Source organism: Fringilla coelebs, assembly GCF_963513975.1.
Source record: "Fringilla coelebs genome assembly, chromosome: 2".
Lineage (NCBI taxonomy): Eukaryota > Metazoa > Chordata > Aves > Passeriformes > Fringillidae > Fringilla > Fringilla coelebs.
Genome location: NC_140029.1, coordinates 88,219,362 through 88,241,406, shown reverse-complemented (window position 1 = coordinate 88,241,406; position 22,045 = coordinate 88,219,362). Strand labels below are relative to the sequence as shown.

General features: G+C 43.1%; 1 protein-coding gene and 1 long non-coding RNA gene across 2 annotated transcripts in view; both read right to left on the bottom strand.

Annotated features, from left to right (window-relative positions):
* Positions 1 to 17: 17 nt before the first annotated feature.
* LOC311166796 lies at positions 18 to 14,378 on the bottom strand. Its single transcript, XR_014617035.1, has 4 exons — positions 14,168 to 14,378; positions 13,745 to 13,823; positions 5,738 to 5,792; positions 18 to 112 (listed from the first exon to the last, which is right to left on the bottom strand). It is a non-coding gene; the product is annotated as an uncharacterized lncRNA (long non-coding RNA).
* Positions 14,379 to 17,965: 3,587 nt separating this feature from the next.
* Positions 17,966 to 22,045, bottom strand: part of TULP3 (TUB like protein 3) — a 31,215-nt gene continuing 27,135 nt past the window's right edge. Inside the window, exons 10-11 of the mRNA XM_084200897.1 lie at positions 20,563 to 20,734; positions 17,966 to 20,023 (exon numbers count right to left, since the gene is read on the bottom strand). Of these exons, the coding sequence (XP_084057023.1) occupies positions 19,890 to 20,023; positions 20,563 to 20,734 (306 nt within the window). The 3' untranslated portion in view covers positions 17,966 to 19,889. The remainder of the gene's footprint in view (positions 20,024 to 20,562; positions 20,735 to 22,045) is intronic.

The following is a 22,045-nucleotide window of genomic DNA, read 5'->3' as shown; positions in this document are numbered from 1 at the left end:
CTGCCCCCCGAGTCGTTGCTCCCCTCAGGGGAGGTGGGAGAACTCCACTCGTTGGAGGTAATGGTGCCAGCTAGAAACTCCAAGGTGCCACGCGGAGGAGCAGACTCAGAACCTGCAAGGGCAAGCACATCCCACCGGGCAGTTAGAAACCCTCCAAGGAGATACTAAGGCAAAAAAGTTTAAAAAAATTCTCAGTTAGAAGGGGTTTTACTTCAGGTTTATCTTAAACGATAACTCAACCACATGTTGGGTTTTTATTTGTATTGAGATGAAAACATTTTCTACAAATCCTTCTGAAAAACAGCCTGCTCCAATCTCTCTTCGGTTCATAAACTGTCACTTCCCAGTTCTCCTCAGAGGAGTCTTCACATGTCTTAATCTTTATTTCTTTCTCCCTGCACTGTCATTGTCTATGAACTGTTATTTAACTTTCTGAAGTACACATAGAGGCATTCAGTCTGTGTGAAAGACTAAAGCAACGATGATCCAGACATCACTGAGCACTGGTGTTGAAATTTTCTTAGATACTGTTTCACTGGATCTGAGTTAGTAGTTAGTCACTTCTAACACTGACATTCCTTCTCAAGGATCAGCTGTGCTTTTGAAAAGCCATTCCTGGAGCCAGACAGTTTAATATAGTGTCTTTCAAACTCCAACACCATATCCTGGCAGGAGCAGAAGGCACCAAGAGTACAGGGATGACAGCACCAGGTTGCAGGTCAAGAACCAAGGTGCTTAGCCTTGTTACTGCACATCCTCAGAACGACTTTGGGCAAATTCCTTCAAGTTTCTTCCGCCTCTCTGCTCCCTCATCACTTACTAGTCTTAAGCTATTAGATTTGCCATTGGGCAGGAGCAGAAATTGGTTTCTCATTGAATCTAAGCAGGCAGCTGCTAGCTCTTGAAAACTACAATAAATTAGAGTTACTTATAAATGCCTACAGGAGAGCCTAAAGCCTTTGAGTAGAGCTGCTGAGACACTCATTGAGAAATTGACTTCAGACCACACAGACACTTCCAGTCAACCAGGCAGGAGACAAATGGCTTCTAAAGACACAGATAATTCTTCTGCCTTAATCCCAAAGCTGTTTGTTTATCATTTTAATAGCTTTGTTATCTGGGCTACAAAGAATGTTCAAAAGCCACCATTTGAGAATCCAGCCAGAGTTCAAAACTTCCCTCCCTCTTCCCTCCCTCACATTAAGCTGGGTAGCAAGAAAATCAGAATAAGGGCTTTTTTTCCAAGAGCAGCAGAATCATCAAACCTGCACTGAACATGAATAAGGAGAGAAGTCTGACATGGCAACTCTCTAGCTCAGAAATATCACAGTGGAAATGTAAAGGGGAACAGAGGAGAAATTTGGGTATGGTATTTGTCAAAAACTAGTAATAAAAAAAAAATACATGCAGTTATGCCATGTGGTAGTTGATATAAGGGGAAAACAGTCCATTCATTCAACCTCAGAACTTCAAACATTCAGAGCTCATAGCTCCAGAAACTTTTCTGACAAACTTTTTTCAACTCTCTCTTTAGTTTCTTATCTCTTTGAATTTTGTGTTTTTAAAATCTTCTCCAAGACCATAATGACCAGTTTTATTTTTAAATAAAAGCTGATATTCTTTAAGAATGTCAACATTTCAAAACCTGAAGTTGTAAAGATTTGGCAACACTGGCTCTCAGAAGATTTTGCTGCTCCTTAGTGACTTTAGACGGCAGCAGATACGTATTTGACATCCCAAAACCCACCAAAAGCTAAGGAAATAAGACAATACTGTGCCTTTGACTAATTTCAATATAGACAATATAAATTAGACAAATAATTAGATACAGTGTACTATGCAGCATTTTAACAAATGGTTCACAAAGACATTTAGAAAGCCCAGTATATGACTTATTTCCTGTGAGAGTATTTGATCCACACAAATCACTGGAATGGTCTACCACAGCCCATCCGTTCATTTCAGCACCTACATAATGAGATTATTTCAACCCTCTTGATCCATGGTATACAGTTTCAGAGCTTTAATGAACATGGAAAGAAATAATAAAATGGGAGGTGAGAGGGGCAGAGGGGGAAACTCACACTTGGTTTTTTTACCACTGGGACAGACATCCCAGCACATTGTGAATGGCACCAAGGCCAGCAGTGTGACTTAAGAGACCCTGAAATGAACGGTAAGAGTTTCTTCCCTCACCAAGCATTGCCCCTTTCACTGACAGATGCTAATAAAAAATTACATGGGTATTTAAGAGATTGTCCTGCTGGAGAATCCCTGTAGAGGAGTAAGCTTTCCACAGGGAGACACTGACAGGGAAAGAGCAGTTACCTGCTCCAAATCTTCCTTTCATATTTCCCCAAGCACCCCTAGTCCTTGGAGGCTCTGCAGACCCTCCACACTTAACACACATCAAAATATCCACAAACACAAGGCCCAGGCTGGTTTTAACTTGTGATGACAGGCTGAAAAACAGAGGGTTCAGAACAAAACGCAAGGTGTGACAACAAGTGTACTCATCATACCACCTGCACTGGGAGCTGCAAATCTCACAGGAGCCAGCAGGTTTCACACCAAGTGAAAACATCTCCAGCTGCTCAACTACAAGACTCCCAAAGCCACAGTCACTGGAAGCTCCAGGTCTGCTGTCAAAGCAAATCCCCTAGCAATGCACACAGGCAAAGTCATCTCCTAGGGGATGAAGGACCATCATGACCATGAAAAGCATCTACTTTGATTCCAGTTATTTTCATCTCCTTACTGTCCATGCTGACACAGGGGAATACCTAGCAGATGATTTCATCATGGCACACTCTTAAGTTGAAACTCAATAAATACATCTGAAGCCTAACTCTCCTCCCCCTATCACACACCCTGATCATTTCATATTTTACAAGGCTTGGCATCTGCACTAAGTGCTTTTGGCGACACAGGAAAATTTGGATCCATTCTAATCCAAGCTCCAGAATAACTGGAGGAGAAAACATGTCCTATTCAGTGCAGTGTCAGCTCTCCAGACTCTGTTCTCCAGACCATTGCACTGAGTTGAGGAGATGTCATTTGTACTTTAAGAAAAATCCACAAAGCCAGAGACAGAATATGTGAACTTTCTCTCAACGTTGGTGTAAATCAAGAGAGAGGTGGAACATTATAGCAGTGATAGAAGAAATTACAGAAATCTTGAAGTGACCAGACACATTTTTTTTTTATGTTTCTAATTTTTTTGCCTTGCCCAGCAATGTTAGTTTAATCTCAAGTTACAGCAGGTCAGCAAAAACCAAAAGCGTGCTATTGTGGTCAATCCCAACTTTTCTACACCTTGGGTCCTGATTCCGCTTTGCCTTGGTACTAAAGCTATTCCTGATGGATGATGAAAAATGGGGAACGGTACAGACTATAAAATCAAGGATGTTTGATCATCTCCAGCTAAAACCTCTGTAATTACTCAGATTACAAAGCACACTAGCAAAACTTTTACTTCTATTTGATAACATCTGAAGAAATTCCATAGACTGAAATGGCCATGGAAATCCTTATAACTCTATGCCTCTAGATCACTAAGATGCCAATGGCTCAAAAGGCCTGCAAAGTTGTCTGAAATAATGTTGCTTAACTAGCAAGCTCCATGTGCAGTCCCAGGCAATTCTCTGTGCCAGAAGCAACAGCCAGTAATTCAGGGAGTCCTGGTTGAGTGCTATCTGATCTGTTGGTCTCTGCTTTGGCTCAACACTTTCAAGCCTTCTGTTTCCTGCACTGTTAATCTGAACTCGGTGGCCAAGATGACCACTCATTAAACAAAGCAAAGCAAACTAAAAAGAAGCTGGGGGTTAAACCCTGTGCTAAATGACTTTATTGGGATGGCAAATTGGAAAACCGCCGCTGGAATAGCTTCCCGCTGAATAAGTTATCAGGTAAAAAACAGGATTTTTTAGAAGCATGAGACTGTTGAATGTCTTATTTATAAGAAAAGTTTCAGTAATATTCATTAGTAACTTCTTTAACAAAATACAGATATTTCAGTTAGCATCTACTTTCCATTTGCCTCTGTCTTCCATTCAATGGTAACTACATGCATACAGCCTGGCAACTTTAATGCTGATTTGTATTACTAAATGTTCTAATATTGCTAAATATTTTAGTACTTGTTAATTATTTTAAGTTCTGCCTGGACAAGGGTTTGTGATCACAAAGCTTTCTTCTGATGTGGAGGGAATTTGATTCTGAAAGCACTAAACAGACATCCCAGACATGCTCAGACAATTCCTTTCCCATCTGAATTCCCTCACAAGGCACAGTTCTTAGGAACAGAGTAGTCAGAGGATGTTGTCCCATATTCACAATAGCACGTTTTGCCAGAGGTCACAGGGCTTGCTTGGTGTTTGCTCCCTTGGGATTCCTTTAGCCTGCACTTATGCCCCAACTCCTTGCCTTTTGTACTTCTGTGATTGTACCTTAGTTTTCTTTATCCTGATCTCACTCTTATTTTATAGAGAGATGATTAACTATCTTTCTTTGTAGGGTCCAGTCATGGGTTCTCCCCCAGGTTCAAAGACACAAGGCTCCTCAGAGCACGTCCACCTCCTCACCACAGTATCTCTATCTTCCTTCCTAATGTTTCCCTCTGACCAAATGCTGTTTCTTACTCACTCCCGCTCCCTGTTTTTCTTTCTGCCATGGTCATTTCTTAATGAGTCACTCACTAAGCAAAACCATGGAGAAAACACAAAAATCTTTCAGCTCCAGCAGCTTTGGTTGAAGAGTTCCAAATCTGATAATTTCAACACTAACCCTCTTTCCTTTCACACGTGGTATCTCATTGAGATTCAGAGATCCTGCAGGGCTAGACAGCTGCCAAGAGCCCTTCAGCAAGGTCTTATTGACAGGGAGCACATCTTTAAACAGACTCCACAGTCTGACACATCTGCTTTCTAATATTAATCCCTCAGTCATTACTGTTGGTAACAGCTCCCTCTTAAGTGTTTGTGGCAGCTGCTTAACACAAAATCATACTTTCCTGAGGATCTGAAAAATTGCAGCCAGCTGCCTCCAGTTGTTCGGTTTTCTTAGAGCTGCTCTGTCCAAGAGACTCCCCCCACTCCACGGCCACCCCCTTTCCCTGTTGGAATCGAGCACAGCACAGCAGGCAGAGGGGTCCCCATTCATTCACTCACCCCTCCCAGGCAGGGGCACTTGCCAGCACAGCCGTGTGCAGTCCCACAGGCGGTTCCAGCCCTGCTCCGGACCTGGCTGCTGCGCCCTGAGAAAGTCGCTGTGCTTCACCCAGAACATCCCTGCATCCTCGGCCTCATCCACTGGAACTGCGGGCTGTGCTGGCAGGGATTGCTTCACCTTACAGGTGCTCCTGGGCGTCATTGAAATGCAAACAAACCCAAACTATTCCCGTATTCGCCCCCTTGGTGTAACATGAGCCAAATACTCCTGCTATAGAGGATTCCAACCACAGCAGCAGTCAGAAATTTTACAAAAAAATAAGAATCAGCTCAGCCATAACAGATGATATCCTGCTGCTCAAGCTATAAAGTTTATTATATATATATATATATATATAAAACAGTAAGAAAAGCTGGAAACAGAAACAACCAGCCACTTACTCTGGTCTAGAACACCTATCAAATGAACTTATACAATGCAGTGATACAAGGAGATTTGGGTTTAGGGACGGAAATACTAAGAAACCTATTACTCAAGGTACAAGATGGAAGATAGCAGTCAAACTTACCAGAGGAAGAAGACTGGGAAATTCTATGGGACACTACAAGAATAGCTTAGTTCCTCTGAAAGAGAAAAATTAGTGCAATCAGTAGATGAGTAGGTCCCAGATGGTGTAACTCAAGGACTGCAGGAAAAACATACTGGAAAGGGAGAAGGTGGGGAAAGCAAGTATTCAACGATAAATAAGATTGGTGAAGGCTCGCAGACAAAAGAGGACAAAAAACATGGACATGTTTACAGGGTCTCTACAGAAAAAAATTAAGATGCAACTGAAGCAAGACCACTGAACTGTTCCTAGGAAGGTAACAGCACTTTTGCAGCACCAGACAGCAACCAGTTCCTCAGGCTCCTTAAGAACTGCACTCCCATCATTAAAGCAACCTGGAGACAGTGCAGATGGGTGGGTGCAGTGGGCCTCTTGAGAGGGCTTCGTTCAAACACTCCGTAACAGCTTAGCCAGGGCCTGACCCTGGCTGTCATCTCACTTTTTGCCTCAGGCCTCCTGCAATCCTGAGTAATGCTGGCTATTCCCTGTGAATAGCCCTATCTACCCAGGACAGCAGAGTAATGCTGCATAATCCCATGAATAAAACCAGTTAAGGTAAGTGTTACTGGCTGTAGAGGTCGTGAAAGCTCTTAGCAAGCAGCAGTGCCAGGCAAGAGCTGAGATTTGCCTCTGTATTGGGCAAGGTAATAAACTCATTACATCCACAGGCTGCACGGTGAGATTTTTGTCTCTGTCTCAACACTAAGACTGGTTTACAAAGGAACAAGCACTACTCGCCTCAGATCATATCCAGCAGGAGGCTGGGCTCCAGCTGAATGCTTGTCACACTGCCTAACACAAAATCAAGCTTGGTTTGTTTGCTGCACCGAAACTGCCTGCAGCAGCTGCTGTTCAAAAGGCACCTGACTTCCCGAGCAAAGCAAAACAACTCTTAAATTACTGCAGTAGCTAGCTCTGGCTGAAACAGAGAGAGGATGTAGTGTCCAGCAGAGTGATATAAATCAAAGCAAAGAGAGAGGAGAACTTCCATCAGTGCAGCCCTGGATAATGCAGTCAAACAGGATGTGATAAGGCTGTGTGTGGCCTTGCACACCATCCAATCAGTTACATTTGAGATAAAGGAAACAGAGCACAGAGCCTTGCTGCCCTAAGGAGGGGAGGAAAAAACCCACAGGCCAACAACAAAACCCAAAGGCCAGCTCTGATCCCGCTAGTCTAGGCATGGCCAGCTTGGGGGTCAATCCTGAGCAATGGGCAGCTCCTGCCCAGCTCCCATGTACAGGCCACATCACAAGGCCACCAGCCTGGGACTGACAGAATGACTACTGGGTGATTTATGTCTCAGCTGGGAGAGAAAAACGAGCCAGCAAGGGCAGCGGAGATTGACACTGCCAGGTTGTGCTGGGACTGAGCCACGCACTGGGCTGGCCCCAGCTCTCAAAGGAACAGTGGAATTCCTGGGGAGTCACTGTTATCTCCCATGTGGGAACTGTTCCCAGAGCTCCCATTCTCCCTGACTTTCCAAGACATGTGGCATGTGTTTCAGAGCTTCCCAAAGAGATGAAGGTTGTGGCAGGGTGAAAATGGTTAGTCACCCTGGTGCTAGCAGCAGCAGTCCCCAGGAGTCATTCTCCCCGGAGCTGGTTAGAAAGCAAGGAACCAGGAAGGAGTTAAATAATCACATCCCTTCTCATTGGTAGTGTCAGCTAACACAGAAAAATTGTAACTGTCCCTCTAGGTACAGACAAGTGTAGATATTGACTGACTAAAGTGACTTGAGAATGACCAAACCAAGCTAGAGACAAAAATAAATCAAGCTGAGCATCTTCCCAAAGAGTATTATTCACTTAATTATTAAAGGATAGGGAGCCTTCAATAGCAACCGAAAAAACCTTGCTCCTACACTCGCCAAAACTCACTTGTTCTGAAAATCTCACCAATGGGCCCGAAAGCCTTCATTATACCTATGGGAAAAAAATAGAGGATGAAGATGTGAGTGAACCACCCAATGGAAAAATCAGAATAAGGTTAAAATCTAGACAAGAACTTCAAGGCAAGAAAAGGCTAACTTTAAAAGTGATTTGCAATCGCAAGTGGTTGCTTCAGAGGGGCTCATGTCTGGAAATAGAGCATATTTTAAGGGTTTGCTGACCAGTAACACTAAGCTGAGACTCATAATGCCCACTTTATGATATCAAAATCAAATTCTTATTTCCTAATCCTGCCTCCTGCTCATGACATCTTTCAATCTCTTCTCTAGGGCTCAAAGATAGATGCTCCAGCAAAGCCTCACAACTGTGGCATACCTAGCTTCCCATGACACTAATAGCAGAACTCAACATGAGCTCGGACAAGAGACAGATGTTTGCAAATCTCATCCAATGCAGTGAAAATGTTTAGCTCCAAACCCATCATCAGTCTCCAGGAAAAGAAACAGCTGAACCTGGGCTATGAGACTTCCAAGAGAATAGACAGACAGTGAACACACAACCCATGAATGCAGTCAAATTTCCCTTTCTGTGGTGCTTGCAGGTGGTCTGTGTAGTGGGCATGACCTGTCTGGTGAGGATTAAGCCCTCTACTAAAGGCTCAAGACAAATGCAAATCACTAACAGGCAGAACAGGTATACAAAGTGGGACCAGGGCTCTTTTTTGAGTTTCCCTCCTTCAGTCAAGCAATTACATGTGTGCTTTGATTTTAGTAGTAGTCAGGCATGAGCTCAAAGGGGTTTGATGCTTGTCATAAGGCAATGCCTAAGCAAAGAACAGCCACGATGAAACACCTGCATCAAATGAATGAAGCCTACCCATGGGGTATCCAGACAAGACCCTAGCTCGGTTTTGGGGTACACACTCCATCTGCATCATGCAGCAGGTCAACGTTCACTGCTTTTACATTCAGTTTTTAAGGCTGACACTGCAGAAAGTCAACGTTTCTGTAAAGCAGTGTGAAATTTCCTAGCAAACACACCAGACATATCTGCCAGATTCCAGTGCTCCTACCAGTTTGATACATGAGACAGTAAAGCCACTCTCAACTCAGACCACTGTAATTTTGAGTTCAGAACTCTTTCTTCTCTCTAAATGTGGCATAAACATGCCATCATCTCCACCTGCTGAACACAGAATGATTTCACAGAAAGCAAATGAAAATCATGAGAATCTGCAATTACAACCCCAAACCTCAAGCAGAAATCAGTTAAGACAAAAAAAAAAAAAAAAGTCAAAAACTGAAAAACAAACTTGTTCTCAGATATTACAGGAAAGTATGAACCTTCTGATTTATCTCTTTGCCCTTCCAGACCCTTCTTTTGCCAGGAAGGTCAACAGGTTATATACCTTCTGCTGGATTAATCTACAGGAGAACAAGGGCAGCTAGCCAAGCAAAACTAGATTCTTAAAGGGACACAACCAACCACAGACTCTGCTCCAGTTTTTAAAGCATGTTCTTAGAAATAAAACCTGTGACCAAAAGCAGCGGAAAAAGATGCTGCTACTCTGTTTTTCAGATGTATCCATCACTAGATGGATAGAAGCAGAGTTTTACACACTCTACCCGCATGTATTTTCTTCTGATCACAGATCCTTCACAAAAAAGTGGAGGCAGAGAAAAAAATATAATTTTATTATTTTATTTTCATGAAGATAATTCAAAGAGCAGTGAGTGCGCTTGTATATAATCTTCTTACACAAACCTCTCTTTTATGCTTTTTTTTCTCCCCCTAAGCTGACAAGATTTTCAAACCAAAAGATCTGCCTAAGTCCTGCTAGTCTGCTACAAACAAGCTTTAATTCAATGAGCTTACGGAGATGTATGATCAGGTAAAATGAACTTAGGACACATTAATAAATCCTCCCTTTCCATTTCAGTATACACCTGCTCCACGTTCTCTTGACATTTCCTCCTTAGTTCAAGCAGTCCAGGTTACAAGAGATTACACTTTGCCTGGACATCTATCATTAATAGTTACCATGCTGTTGGAAGGGAGGCACTTTGAGGGCTATACTGATTTGTTTTCTCTTTGGCAATAGCAAAGCAGATGTTCTGAAGGCTTGCACCCAGGCTCTGAAAGCCACTGCCACTCATGTCTCAGAAACACAGGAGGGTAAAACACCTACCCTTTGGCAATCACATTGTAACGAAGGTAAGAACAAGGTAATTATAAACCTACAAGAGAACAGAAAAACAGAGCCAGTGACTCAGCCAGTAGCACCAGGAACTGGAAAACCTGCCCCTCCCTAGCAGGAAAACGTCTAATTCATATGGTGTTAAAAACAAAGGGGAGTGACTGCATCATCTCCAGAAAAAGGAGACCCAAGGGGCAGGAACAATAAAACCAAAAACCTACCAAACCCTCCCCCCATCCCCAAAAAAACGTAAGAACTCAAAACACCACCACCTACCCCTAAAAAACTTTCTAATAATCTAGTCTCAGATCCTGTAATGAGCTCCATGCATGCCAACTCGTGGCTGTTTTACAAGGCTCTACAAAGGAACATGCCACGCAGAAGTTGCAAATATATGAACATCCGTTCCTGTAAATCCTAATAAACTTGATTCTTCCTTAAAGGAAGATAGAAATGCTGTGAAGGCAAAGAATGAAAAGAACACAGTGACCAACAAAATAAGTTTAGATTTAAAATAGCATTTGCTACTCTTTACAGAAATCACAACAAAAAAATATTTCAGATTGGCTTTGGAGAGTACTGATCATATTATTAGAAAATTAACTAATGGCTTCAAAACTATGCATAATGATATATATGATATATGAGATACAAACAGAACCAACAGATACCGAGGGCATTTACTGGGTTGCTGCTGGGATCTTTGCTAGTCCAGTTGTCTTCGACATCTTAATTAAAGATCTAAGACTGATTCAAAGTAATGTTAATGAAATTCGTGGGTGATACAGAATGAAGTTTACAAGCACCAGTGGGTAGAAACAATTCAAAGGGTGTTAGTGTAAAAAAGAAAACAAAAGAAGCAAGGGAGACAAATAGGACTATGTGGGAAAAGTAATGCAAAGAAAACCCAGAGATAAAATCAAGGAAAAAGCCCTGCCAAAAGCAGGAGCTAAAGACAAGGGAGAGTGACAATGCTGAACAAATGAGAGAGTTGTCTGCAAAGCAAATGCTTCTGCAAAATGACCAATGTGACTTTAATCTGCCTGGGCTCAGTTATCACTTCAGGCAAGGAAGAGAGATGAATCACTCCAACTCATGGAATATTGGATCTCATTCTGACAAAGAAACACATATAAACTGAAGAAAGCGAAGAGTATAAAACACCTCCGATAATTAGACCTAGAAAATTGAATTATTATTATTATTATTATACCTTCATTAGTAGCTTGTAAGAATTTAGAAGATGCAAATGCAGAGAGAAATAATAACCAGTCATTTCAGAGAAATACACACCAAGGCAAAAACTGCTGCAGTAGAATAAGAAAACTTTTCTGATGTACATTGGGTGATGAAAAACTTGCCCCAGAAAACTTTTACATGATGTGGGGGAGTGGGAGAGAAGAACCAAACCAAACCCCAAACCTAAAAAATGAACAAAAGACAAACATGAGCTATGGGAAAGTATAATAGATCTTTTAAAAAAGGCAATACTAAATTTTACATTTTTAAGATACAGTAGGGGTCAGATAAAACAGAAAATAGGTTTGCTCTCGCAGGAGCTACTGTAAACATGGTCCAAGGAACTACTTAAGGTGGGGAAAAATGGCAATGTTGTTAAGAAAATGTCCCTTCCACTCCTAGTCACTGCACCCCCTTCTCCAGGCACACCAGCACATGACCATATGATTAACTTGACTGGAGAACTGGAGAACGAACAGATGTGGCTGAAAACCAACTTGCTAAAAGTGATAAAACTTGCTAAGAGCGTTACTTTTCCTCTGGATCAGTCCCGGGGCAGTGAACAGCAGTGCCAGTGTCCCTGCCAGTGACAAAGCACAGAGATGTGACAAGTAAGGAAATGGGCACTTTGAGGCTCTGGGGACACGTTCACGGCAGTGCCAGCTGAACCCTTTTGTGGACCCACCCCTTGGCTTACACTGGGATGGAACTAAAAGCTGAAAGATACAGAAAAAGACACGAAATACCAAGGAAGGAAAGCTGTGAATGAGCATGCAAACAAGAGTTGAAAGCTGTAACTCTTAGAAACAGTGCTTTTCAGCAACCCTCTCAAAACTCTGCTTACATTCTGTGAAACTGGTACCTGAGTAAGAAAACCAACAGGAACTGTGATTTTATGTGAGCCACAGACAAGATGCTGTGACATGGAGCCTTTTTTCTCTTGTACTATTTTCATACCATTTTCCCACAGATGTTCTTCAATACAGCAACATTGAAATGCTTATCACAATAACAGCCTAAAATACTTCAAAACCATCGGTAGCTTTAATTTAAAAATCAAAAATAGTGGCAGGATCCAAGACAGTGGAGAAATTCCTGGTAACCATTCTCACACACATTTATTTGCTTCCAGGATCACCTCCAAGAGGACACAAACAATGAGCTGATAGCCCGGTTTAGAGATTGATAAGACTGTTGCATGCTTAAATTTGAGGCAGCCATTCCCACTCGGATTTAGGAAAACCTGAAAAGGTGACTACACCCAGTGCAAAAAAAAACTGAGAAGGTGACTGGCTGCCCTTCACTCTGCCAACCCGAAATCCAGAGAAGACCAGAGTCCCTAAGCATCCAGCAGCCCGATAAAGAAGTCCTTCTGTATTTACTACATGACGACCCCCGGCTCTTCTGTCATGAGAACAAGCTATCGAAACCAAAAGGCTTTAATCGCACAGGTGAGTGTACAGCAGCATCAGCCCAGCCCCAGCACCTGCTGTGTACCCACTCTGCTTTCCCCCTTGTTCTGCTCCTCTCGCTCCTCCCCGTTCCTCTCTGCCCTGTCCTGCTGCCCACTTCCTTCTGCGGGAGAACAATAAAACCTCTCACATCTACCCAGACAGATGGACAGACAGGTGAACCAATGCTCTGCTCACTCTGCACACAGACACCGCCATCAGGTCCTGGCAAAACCGACCCGACCCCAGTAACAGGAAAAGCGAAAAATAAATCAAATCCCTAAATCTCCTTTCCTCCTGTTCAGCCCCTTGCGCTTGAAAAGTATTTTGCATCGCTTATTTGTAGAGGAGTCGCAGAACCCAACTCTTAAGGTTAGAAAGTAACATGAGTGTAACTCCAGGTTAAACAAAAACAAAGTTGGTAATTAGTTGCGGTTAGTTCTGAGTTTTTGTTTTTGTTAGGGTTTTTATTTAACTTATGTGATCGTTCACTATAAAATACTTTACAGAAGTCCGTAAAACATGCAGAGTTACACCTCTTCCCTTTTCTGCAAAAAAACCCTCATCCTTAGCATCCCATGCAAGAAACTGTTTAAACGGAATTATCTGCATAAGACAAAAGATTACTCCGGAAAGCTTTTTGTTTGTTTTTTTTTTTGTGTGTGCGCTTGGTTTGTTTGGGGTTTCTTTAATCCTTTCCTGCGGCATGCCACCAAAACTCAACTCTAACTTCAGAATAACTGAACTGGGAAAACATTCCCTCATCTTTTGGTAAATGCCCTACAACAACCTACGTACCTTCTCACAGACAGGCTTCCTTAATATTTTTTTTTTTGTTCTATTTTTCCCCCCAAAATAACCCTCCATAATTGACGTTAAAATTTACTACTTTAAGTACTGCTCCTCCTTTCCACCCTCTCCAAGCGCATTTCTACGAACCATACAGAAACCGCTTTTTCCCCCCCTCCCATCAACGGTGCAGTTTTCAGCGACCGAGTTCCCGAAGTGGCAGCGCCGGCAGCCCCTTCCCGGCGGGGGAAGCCGCCGGAGGCTCCATTGAGGATGTTCCCATCGCTTCCTTTGTACGCCTGTGCCTCGCCTGTCGCACACGAGAGGCTCCGCACCCTCCCTTCCACCCGTCTCCCGCAGGCACCGGCGCCAAAGCCATCGTGGAACAGCGCGTCCCGACCTGAGCGAGGCAAGAGCGGCTGCTGTTCCGCAGGGGCAGCGGGGACCGGCTTCAAATCCTCCTTCAGCTCCAGGACTTTCTGCCAAGAGAGCACCGAGCGCTGTTACTGCGCGCCTGCCCCTCGCTCCCGCCCGATCCCCACCTCCGCGCCCGCAGGGGTGGGAGCGGGGGCTGGGACGGGGGAGCGGGCGGGTCAGCCTCCCGCTCAGCATCGTCGCCGTCGCCAAGTCGCACAGAAAAAAAGTTGGCGAGAAGCGGCTCCGGGGTGGGCCCGCGGGGCTCCCCCTTGCCGGTCCCGCGGCGGCGGAGAGAGGCGAACAATGCCGGGCCGGGCGGGTGGCCGGGAGGGGATGGAATGGGATGGGATGGGAGCGGGGGGGCAGCCGGGCCGGCGGGAAGCGGAGGCACAAAGCGCACACTCACCTGAGGAGCGCGGCGCGGCCGGCGGGACGACGAGCCCGGGCGGCGGCGGGGCGGGGGGGCGGCCGGGCAGGAGTTTGGGAGGAAAAGGGAGGGTTTTTATTTCCCCTGGAGTTTGAAAGGAGGAAGTGAGGAATGCGAGGAATGAGAGTTGGTATGAAATGAAGGCGGCCGAGGGAGGGAGGGACTGCCGGCTAAGGCAGGGGCTGGGAGGGGACTGGCAGGGGGCGGGGGGCAGCGGGAGAAGGGCCGAGGCGGAGTTGGGAACAAAACCCAGCGGGGCCGGGCGCTCCTCGGCCGGGGCCGTGTGTGACCGGGGCGGAGGGAACGCAGGCAATGGCCGGAAGAGGGGCCCGTGGGGGCGGGGGAAGGAAACTCCGGGCGGGCGGCCGGGAGCGGGGGAAGGGGGCGGCTCGGCAGCGCCGGGAGCGGGACGCCGCCGCCTCCTCCAGGAATCGAGAGCAGGCAGGGCGCCCGGCGCGGGAGAACTTTGTGTGCGCGGCCCGGACGGGCCGGCCTCGGATCCCCGGGAACGCCGCCGCTTGCCTGGTGCTTTCCCTGGGGCGATGGGCCAAGCGCCCGGGAGGGCGCTCCGGCTCCGGGGACGGCCCCGCGCCGCCCCGGCAGGGACGCGGCTCCCGGGCTCCCCCCTGCGCGCCAGGCGCGGCCCGGCGGCTGCGGAGCTCCTCAGAGACCGACCGTGATTCCCACCCAGAGACCGGCCGTGATTCCCACCCAGCACCGGCGGAGCCGCTGCGAAACAAACAGCCTCGGCCCGAGCCGCCAAGCGGTGTCTCCCCGTGGCTTTTCTCAGTCTCACGTCGGAGCTGCTCCTTTCCTACCTGTTCATACAGGAATGCCAGCGCGAGGCCCTAGAAAATGCTGATATGAGACAGAATCGTACGAGGGTTGAAAAGCCACATCCCCAAAACAAAAGCTGTAGTAAACCAGCAAGTTTAGTAAACGTAGCTACGTCCTAGCAGCAGCTCAGAGAATGCAGCTGCATCAGCCAACCAAACTTTTCCACGGCTCTGGCAGGTGATTTTGCCACAGGTGGCTGGAACTACCTGTGAAGAGTTATAAGATGGTTGGCTTTCTTTAAAACTTCAGTATATCGAAGAAACTTAGGGTTTTTGTAAGAACCCAAAGCTAAAAAAGTTCCTAACTCTTTCGAATTGCAGTGAAAATTGCAGAGACCTGGAAACAGGTCCTAAATGTGTCCTAAGGCCTCAGAAACCAGATGGCAAAAATCAATTTCATAAAAATAAGATTTTCTGATACAACTGTAGAAATGAAAAGTATATACAATATAAATAAGATGATGTCACAACATTCAGTGAAACGATTTTGGGGGGGTGTGTGTTTTGTTGGTTTTTTTATATAAAGCCCTGTAATTAATTTAGTCACTATTTCTAATAACACATATTTAAAAAGCGATATTATATTTTCTATTAAGCTGTATTTAAAAAAAACCACTATGTACATGAAAGGTAATTCATTTCTCATCTAGGCCAGGTCTCATAATTATGTGACTAACATTGTTTTGCTCCTATTTCCTTGCCAAACCAACACAGCTCAAAGAGAAGGAATTGAAACCTATTCCTTCCTGTGAATCATCACACAAATTGTTTGCAGGACTTCAGTCAGTTGCAGATGGAAATTCACTCAGGAGAATACAGGGTTTTTAGTGGTGGGTTGTTTGGGGTTTTTTTACTATAGGTAATGCAGAGCCAAATGATTCTGCTTAGAACAGAAAGCTGAGAGAGTTGGGCGAACTTATCAGATTAATTCCCCAACCCTATTTGTACTCTCTCAGAATTATTTTCTTATGCAGTTTTTAAAATAAAGCCCTTTCCTGCCCCCCCAATAGTAAATTAGTATTACTTTCCCTATAGTAAACAAAGGGCTCAATTCAATTAAGCTTTAAAAAAATTCCTTTGTTTTCACCAAAATTTTCAGCTGTTTTGTTGCAGACAGTGCAATGGGTTGCCTTGTATGGAGATGTTAATTGAATCTAACTAAATGATCAAAATTTCCAGCCTCTGGAATATATTCACCCATTTATGACTACATAAATTGAACATTAAATTGAACATTAAATTACCAGAGCAGGTTATGGTTACCATAGCCTTTACCTTAAAGCATATTGGTGAAGTTAGTTTGCTTCTGGATCTTTCTCCCGTTTTGGAACAGAAGAAGTGACCTCCAGCTTCCAGGGAGGAAATAATTCTATATAGAACACCTTAAGGGATGTAATGAGAAAACAGAAGCTTTAGATTGTACAGTTCAAAAGATACAAGAGTTAACACTGGTACAGGATCTCTGCTTCTTTCCCAGCAGGGCTTTCAGTTCTTGCCACCTCGCAGTGGGGGCTGGCTGTTACTAAGGGAGCCCTTACACATCAGTGTTGCTTTTCTACTCTTTTTCATAACTGTATGCTGGGCCAAATCTCTTGACCTAGAATTCCAAACTCCAGTTAGATACAACAGTTCAATCCTGTAGCAAAGATGAGATTCCTGACGCTGCAAAAGAAGGAATCTGTCCATAGCTCTGTTTCACAGGACTATACACAAACTCTTAACTCAACCTGTAAATCACAGGGAAGGGTTTTTCTTGTCTTCTGTATCAGAAACAGGAAACCAAATTCAACGTCACCTGAAAGATTTACAGAGCTGTTAAGGAGGTGCAAGTAGAGGAGCACATTCATTAAGTATTAGTATAGGTATAATAATTATCCTAACAGCAGCAAAACCTCCTGTCTTACTGCTACCAAATTCAGCAGGAAAACTTCAATGACAGTGAGACTCAGCCTAAAAGCACAAGAAATCACTCACTGTCATTTATGTTTGTAAGCCCAAGAGCCTATAAAAGCCTAAGAGCCATTTTCACCTGCTAGGCTTGCCTTTAGGATTCAAATTTAATCATTTAATATGCTTCTTTAAGATCTCATTGGGATTTCTAGCATGTTACATTTGCACATACGCAACTAATATTACTGTGTTAAGAACAAATGCCCAGTCACATTTCCCACTTAATTTTCTCTCCCCTCTAAGACTAATTTGGCTCAGATGAAAATAGCAGAAAAAACAGAGGTGCTTGAAGAATAGGGCTTGCATGTTGAGAGCTGTGCCAGTTTCTGATTATCAGATCCATCATATCCCCTCTTACTAAAGTTCATACATCTCTCAGTGGAAATAGGAAAATATAACCACTTCAACTTGATGTTCTTCCTAGCCTTGTATGACTTCAGTACCTGATTCAGAAAACATACATTAATGTGCTTCAACAGTTGAATGGGTTCAGATGGAAGGTGGGAAAATGCAGTAAGGACCATTTCAAATAACCTAGCTGGATGCTAGGAAAAACATTAAAAACATGGGGCAAAGAAATTGAACTAGCTAAAACAATCAAATAGAAACCAAGAACTACAGTGTAGGACCTGATAATACTGGGGGAGGGAGGGGGTGAAAGTATTAAAGAGACTACCCTTAAATTTATTCCCAGATTTCCAAGTGTAAGGGAAAAATATCCAACACCACAAAGAATGGGAACTGACAATTACGAAGGAAAAGAGTAAGAAGACAGATGATATTCAAGAACTAGAAAGAAACTGAGGTAATAAGTCACAGAGAAGGAACAAAGTACACCCACAAGTGACAGCAAAATAAAAACAATCATTTAGAATTAAAGACTTCAATATATAAATTAGTTTATTTTCATTTAGATATAAAAGTTATAAATACAATTAATGTAAAACAGTATCTGATAAAGATGACTGAATCAGTTCATCTGTCTGCATAATTTGACTGAGGGGCCGTGACATGATCATTTGATGTCAAGAAATAGCTTGAAGAGTCACTGCTGACAAGGGTAATTGAGTAAAAGGATGTTTTCTGGGCACACAGAAAATCATCTTGAATCAGAAATTAGCATCCTACCTTCAGGTCACCCCAAAATAACATAAGGCAATTTCTTTCACACATTCCTAGTCAGAGAAATAATCAGACAGGTACACAAACTGACTTCCTTTCCTGGATGGGCAGAGGGAATGCAGACCCATCAGCCAGGACTTCAGAAGAGCACAGTTGGAAAGCACTGCCAGGTCTCATCCTCAGCCTGATGAGCAGGAAGGCACAAAACAGATCCATCAGCATTCAAGTTCTCTTCACAGACTGCTTTTCTGATAAGATCATCTCAAGGAAATATCTCAGCAGCTACTGAAAAATGCTCATCTGAAAGATACAAGAGCTGGACTTCTCAGCCTCAATTCATTATTTTACAGTTAAATACAGCATTTACTTTGTGATTATGACCATTATTCTTTCTGGCAATATCAGAAAACGTCTTCACAAAGTCTGGTTAATTTGAAAGCACAAGTGATATCTACCGCTGCAAAGACTCCAGAGACCAAAAGCAATATATCTGCTTTTTGCAGCTTGAAACAGAGTTAGTCTGCTGACAAGGACAATATCCAAAGCTGGAGAACACCTAATTCTTGTCTCAGTAGAGGGACAGACTTCTCCAAACTATTGTGAATATGGGTAATAGGCAAGAAGCAGGCAAGACAGTAATTGTTCTGTGCTTCAGTACACAGAAGATGTGTGCACTGAGGCCTCCAGGCCACACCGTGCTGCAATCCACTCTGGTGAGTTAAGGCCACATGAATCAAGTGTTCCATGCTGTGACACAGTCTCCATACTGTACATCCAGTATTAAAAATGGAACATTGGAAGGACACATTGCAAAGCCTTGCGGTACAATTACAATAAACTTACTGATGTCTTTGAAAATACCTGTAATCACTTTTTGAGGTAACTCCTTCTTATAGGCAGGTTAAAATTATTGATACAAAACCTACTTTAATATGTCATGCCTTGAGATAATCTCACATTAAAAAAAAATTGGTCACAAACTTATACCTAAAATGTAGCAAATTTCATGAACAATGGCATAATCTAAAAATATTTCTCATCAGTTTACAGTCTAGATTCAACCAATCAGAATACTGCTTTTCAGAAGTGGTACTGTATATTGTTACAATACTATCTTCTGCCAAATTCAGCCAGATTCTATCATCTATTCAGTCTCATTTTTCACATGGTTAGAAGTAACAGAAGTAGCAATGAATATAATATTAGCCACTGAAAAGGGAGTGTTTGAGATTTGATTGTTCTTAGTTTGGTAAAAAGACTGTCAAGGGATGGAGAGAAATTAGAATACTGAAAGGGAAATGGAGTATCAGTCTTAGCAGACAATCATTCCATGGAGTAAAAGTGTTGTATTAGAGCCAATTCTAGCTGTTCTCTTTTTCTGAGTTCATCTGATTAGGAACTCTTGAGTAGCATCATCTCCCAGGCTTTGTGAACGCTTCAAGGTAAATGAACATTTAGCCATGATTTTTCTAATTCTAGCTGCAAGGAGTTCCAATAACTGGGATTAGCCCACTCTCATGCAGCATCTGTAAATAAGGATTCTAAAGGCAGAATCAACACCAGCGACAGAAACATCACCTAGATTTCTTACTCTTCACAGTCCATACAGAGTCTGCTCCCAAGGTGGTCTGCTGCCAACTCCCACAATGCTCTGAAGGCTGGAACTGGTTTTCTAATAAGCCTGCAGAAGTCTGTCCTCCATTTCCCTTCCAATATGCTCTTCATTGCTACACCTGCAACTCTTACAAGATGTAGGGGTGGGAGTGAGTTCCGTGTTTCATGTTTGTTGTCCCTCACTCACAGACCAATTTACTGTCAAAGCTGGAGAGTCCAATAGCAAAGGCCTGAAGAGCACAGAGAGGGTAATTATAGTCCAGAGTGAATACATCTTCTGCTACACGACCAAACTGCATCACGATGTAGTCAGCTGGGGAGAAAAGACATTCAGAGATGAACAATTTCACAGGGAAGCAAAAGAAAAAAATATACCACAACAACCCCAAAAAAAGGCAAAACAAAACCCAACCACAAACCTTCCCCCCATATGCCAGTCCCAAAAATATGTGGTTGGTGTATCCATCCTTTCTCACCAGAGTGGCCTTGAAATCTGTCCTCTAGGGTGACTGGTATTCTAGAAATTATTTTTCTTCTCAGAACCAAAGCTCAAACCATTATTTTGTTAGCCTGATGGTGCTGTATTAGACCTTTTCTTTCACTGCAGGAAGCTTTCATTTGCCCCCTCTTTTGCTGCAGTTATGGACAGCAGAGCCTGCATCCACCCCAGTCAAAAATGAGGCCTTATATAATTTTCCTGACAGCTCAGAAGTTCCCAGTAATCATGAACTAGCTTCCTTTACCCAGTTTCCCTCCTCTAGGAAGGGTGTCCTATTCCTCCCAATCCTCATGAAATAAATTAGGTTCTCCCTGTTTAAGTAAGTCCCACACACTCTCCACCAGGACTCTTACGGTCATTGTCATGGACAATCTGGAAGTTCTTCACTGAGGCCTGAGTGACCCTCCCATGGAAGTTCAAAACATAGGATTGAGTATCATCATTCCAGACTGGAGCCTTGTTGTGCAATTCAATGAGATTCTCTAAATTTTTGTTTTGCCATTTTGACAGCAGACCCTCATGCTCCTGTTCAGAAGAAAGAAATATATTTATCAGATTTGGAATGGCTCTGCTTCTGAGTGCCACCTCTCTCGTGTGTGCACTCCGTCACTTCATTCCCTGTTTAATGAAACACACTGATATCACTTAAACTAAGTCCTACTGGATACTTTCTGCAAGTACCAGGAAGATACTTTCATAGATTCCCAGTCCAAGCATTCCTTTTCACTCAATAAAGTAAAAAGAGTGATAGGGAAGGAAATGTGTGTACAAGAAAATTCAGAGTCCACCGATAATTGCCATCCTGCTGGCATGAATCCCTTCTGATAATTTTTCTCTGATCCTGTTGCATCCAGTTTCCATTTCTAACACTGTAAGCTTTGAAATAAAAGAAAATAATCCACAATTAATAGCATAGTGCCAGGCCCTGAGGTGCTCCAGTAGAAAGTCCAAAGGCTGCAGTAGAATGTAAGGTTAAATGTCATCCTACTGGGTCTAATGAGTGATGCCCAGTATGAAAATCAGAGAGAAATAAAACCAAAAAGATACCAAAAGGAAGTAAAACAGCATATTAAATTGGACAAACAATTAATTACAAGGAGATTCAGGTTGTAGTGAAACATGACATATGATTTAATTTTAAAAGTTCTGCAAGAAATAAAATCAAAACTATGTATGTTAAAACTCTGAAGTAAAAGAGTCCAAGTTTAAGGTACTAATAGGAGAAAATGCTCAGAAAACAACCTGTTGTGGAGGTCTGACTGATATGGCTATAGTATGTATTTCAGTATTATACAAAATACCATAGTGGATTTTTGAAGATAACCTAAATAAAACTTCCTGTTCAGTTTAATTACTTTTTAATTTTATCTTTTACTTTTTAATTTTATCTTTATTTACTTTTTAAAAACGCAAAACAAACCCGTGAGAACTGGCACCAACTAAGTGGATTTAGATTTAGGGGAGAAAATTAAAGGCAGGCCCATGGAACCATTACTGTACTAATGGGAGAGATGGCAACACCAACTGAAAGACAATGAATAAATGAGCACTTCTAAATACAATTTTTCTGACCATTCAGATTCAGATTCTCTTCCAAAAGAGATCCAATTAAATCTCTTTTCTGGGCTCTCATGACTCTCTATTTCCATTCTTGAAGACTCTTTCTCTGACCTCAGGAAACACATTCTTGTCCTACTCCTATCTACTCTCAACATGGCTGCAAATACCATTTTCTAGCTTAAAACACTGACCACGCTTTTCATTTGGTACCTCTTCTTTCTGCCTTTTGGTCTTCTCTCACCAAACAAAACCCACATTAAGGGAACCTAACAATTT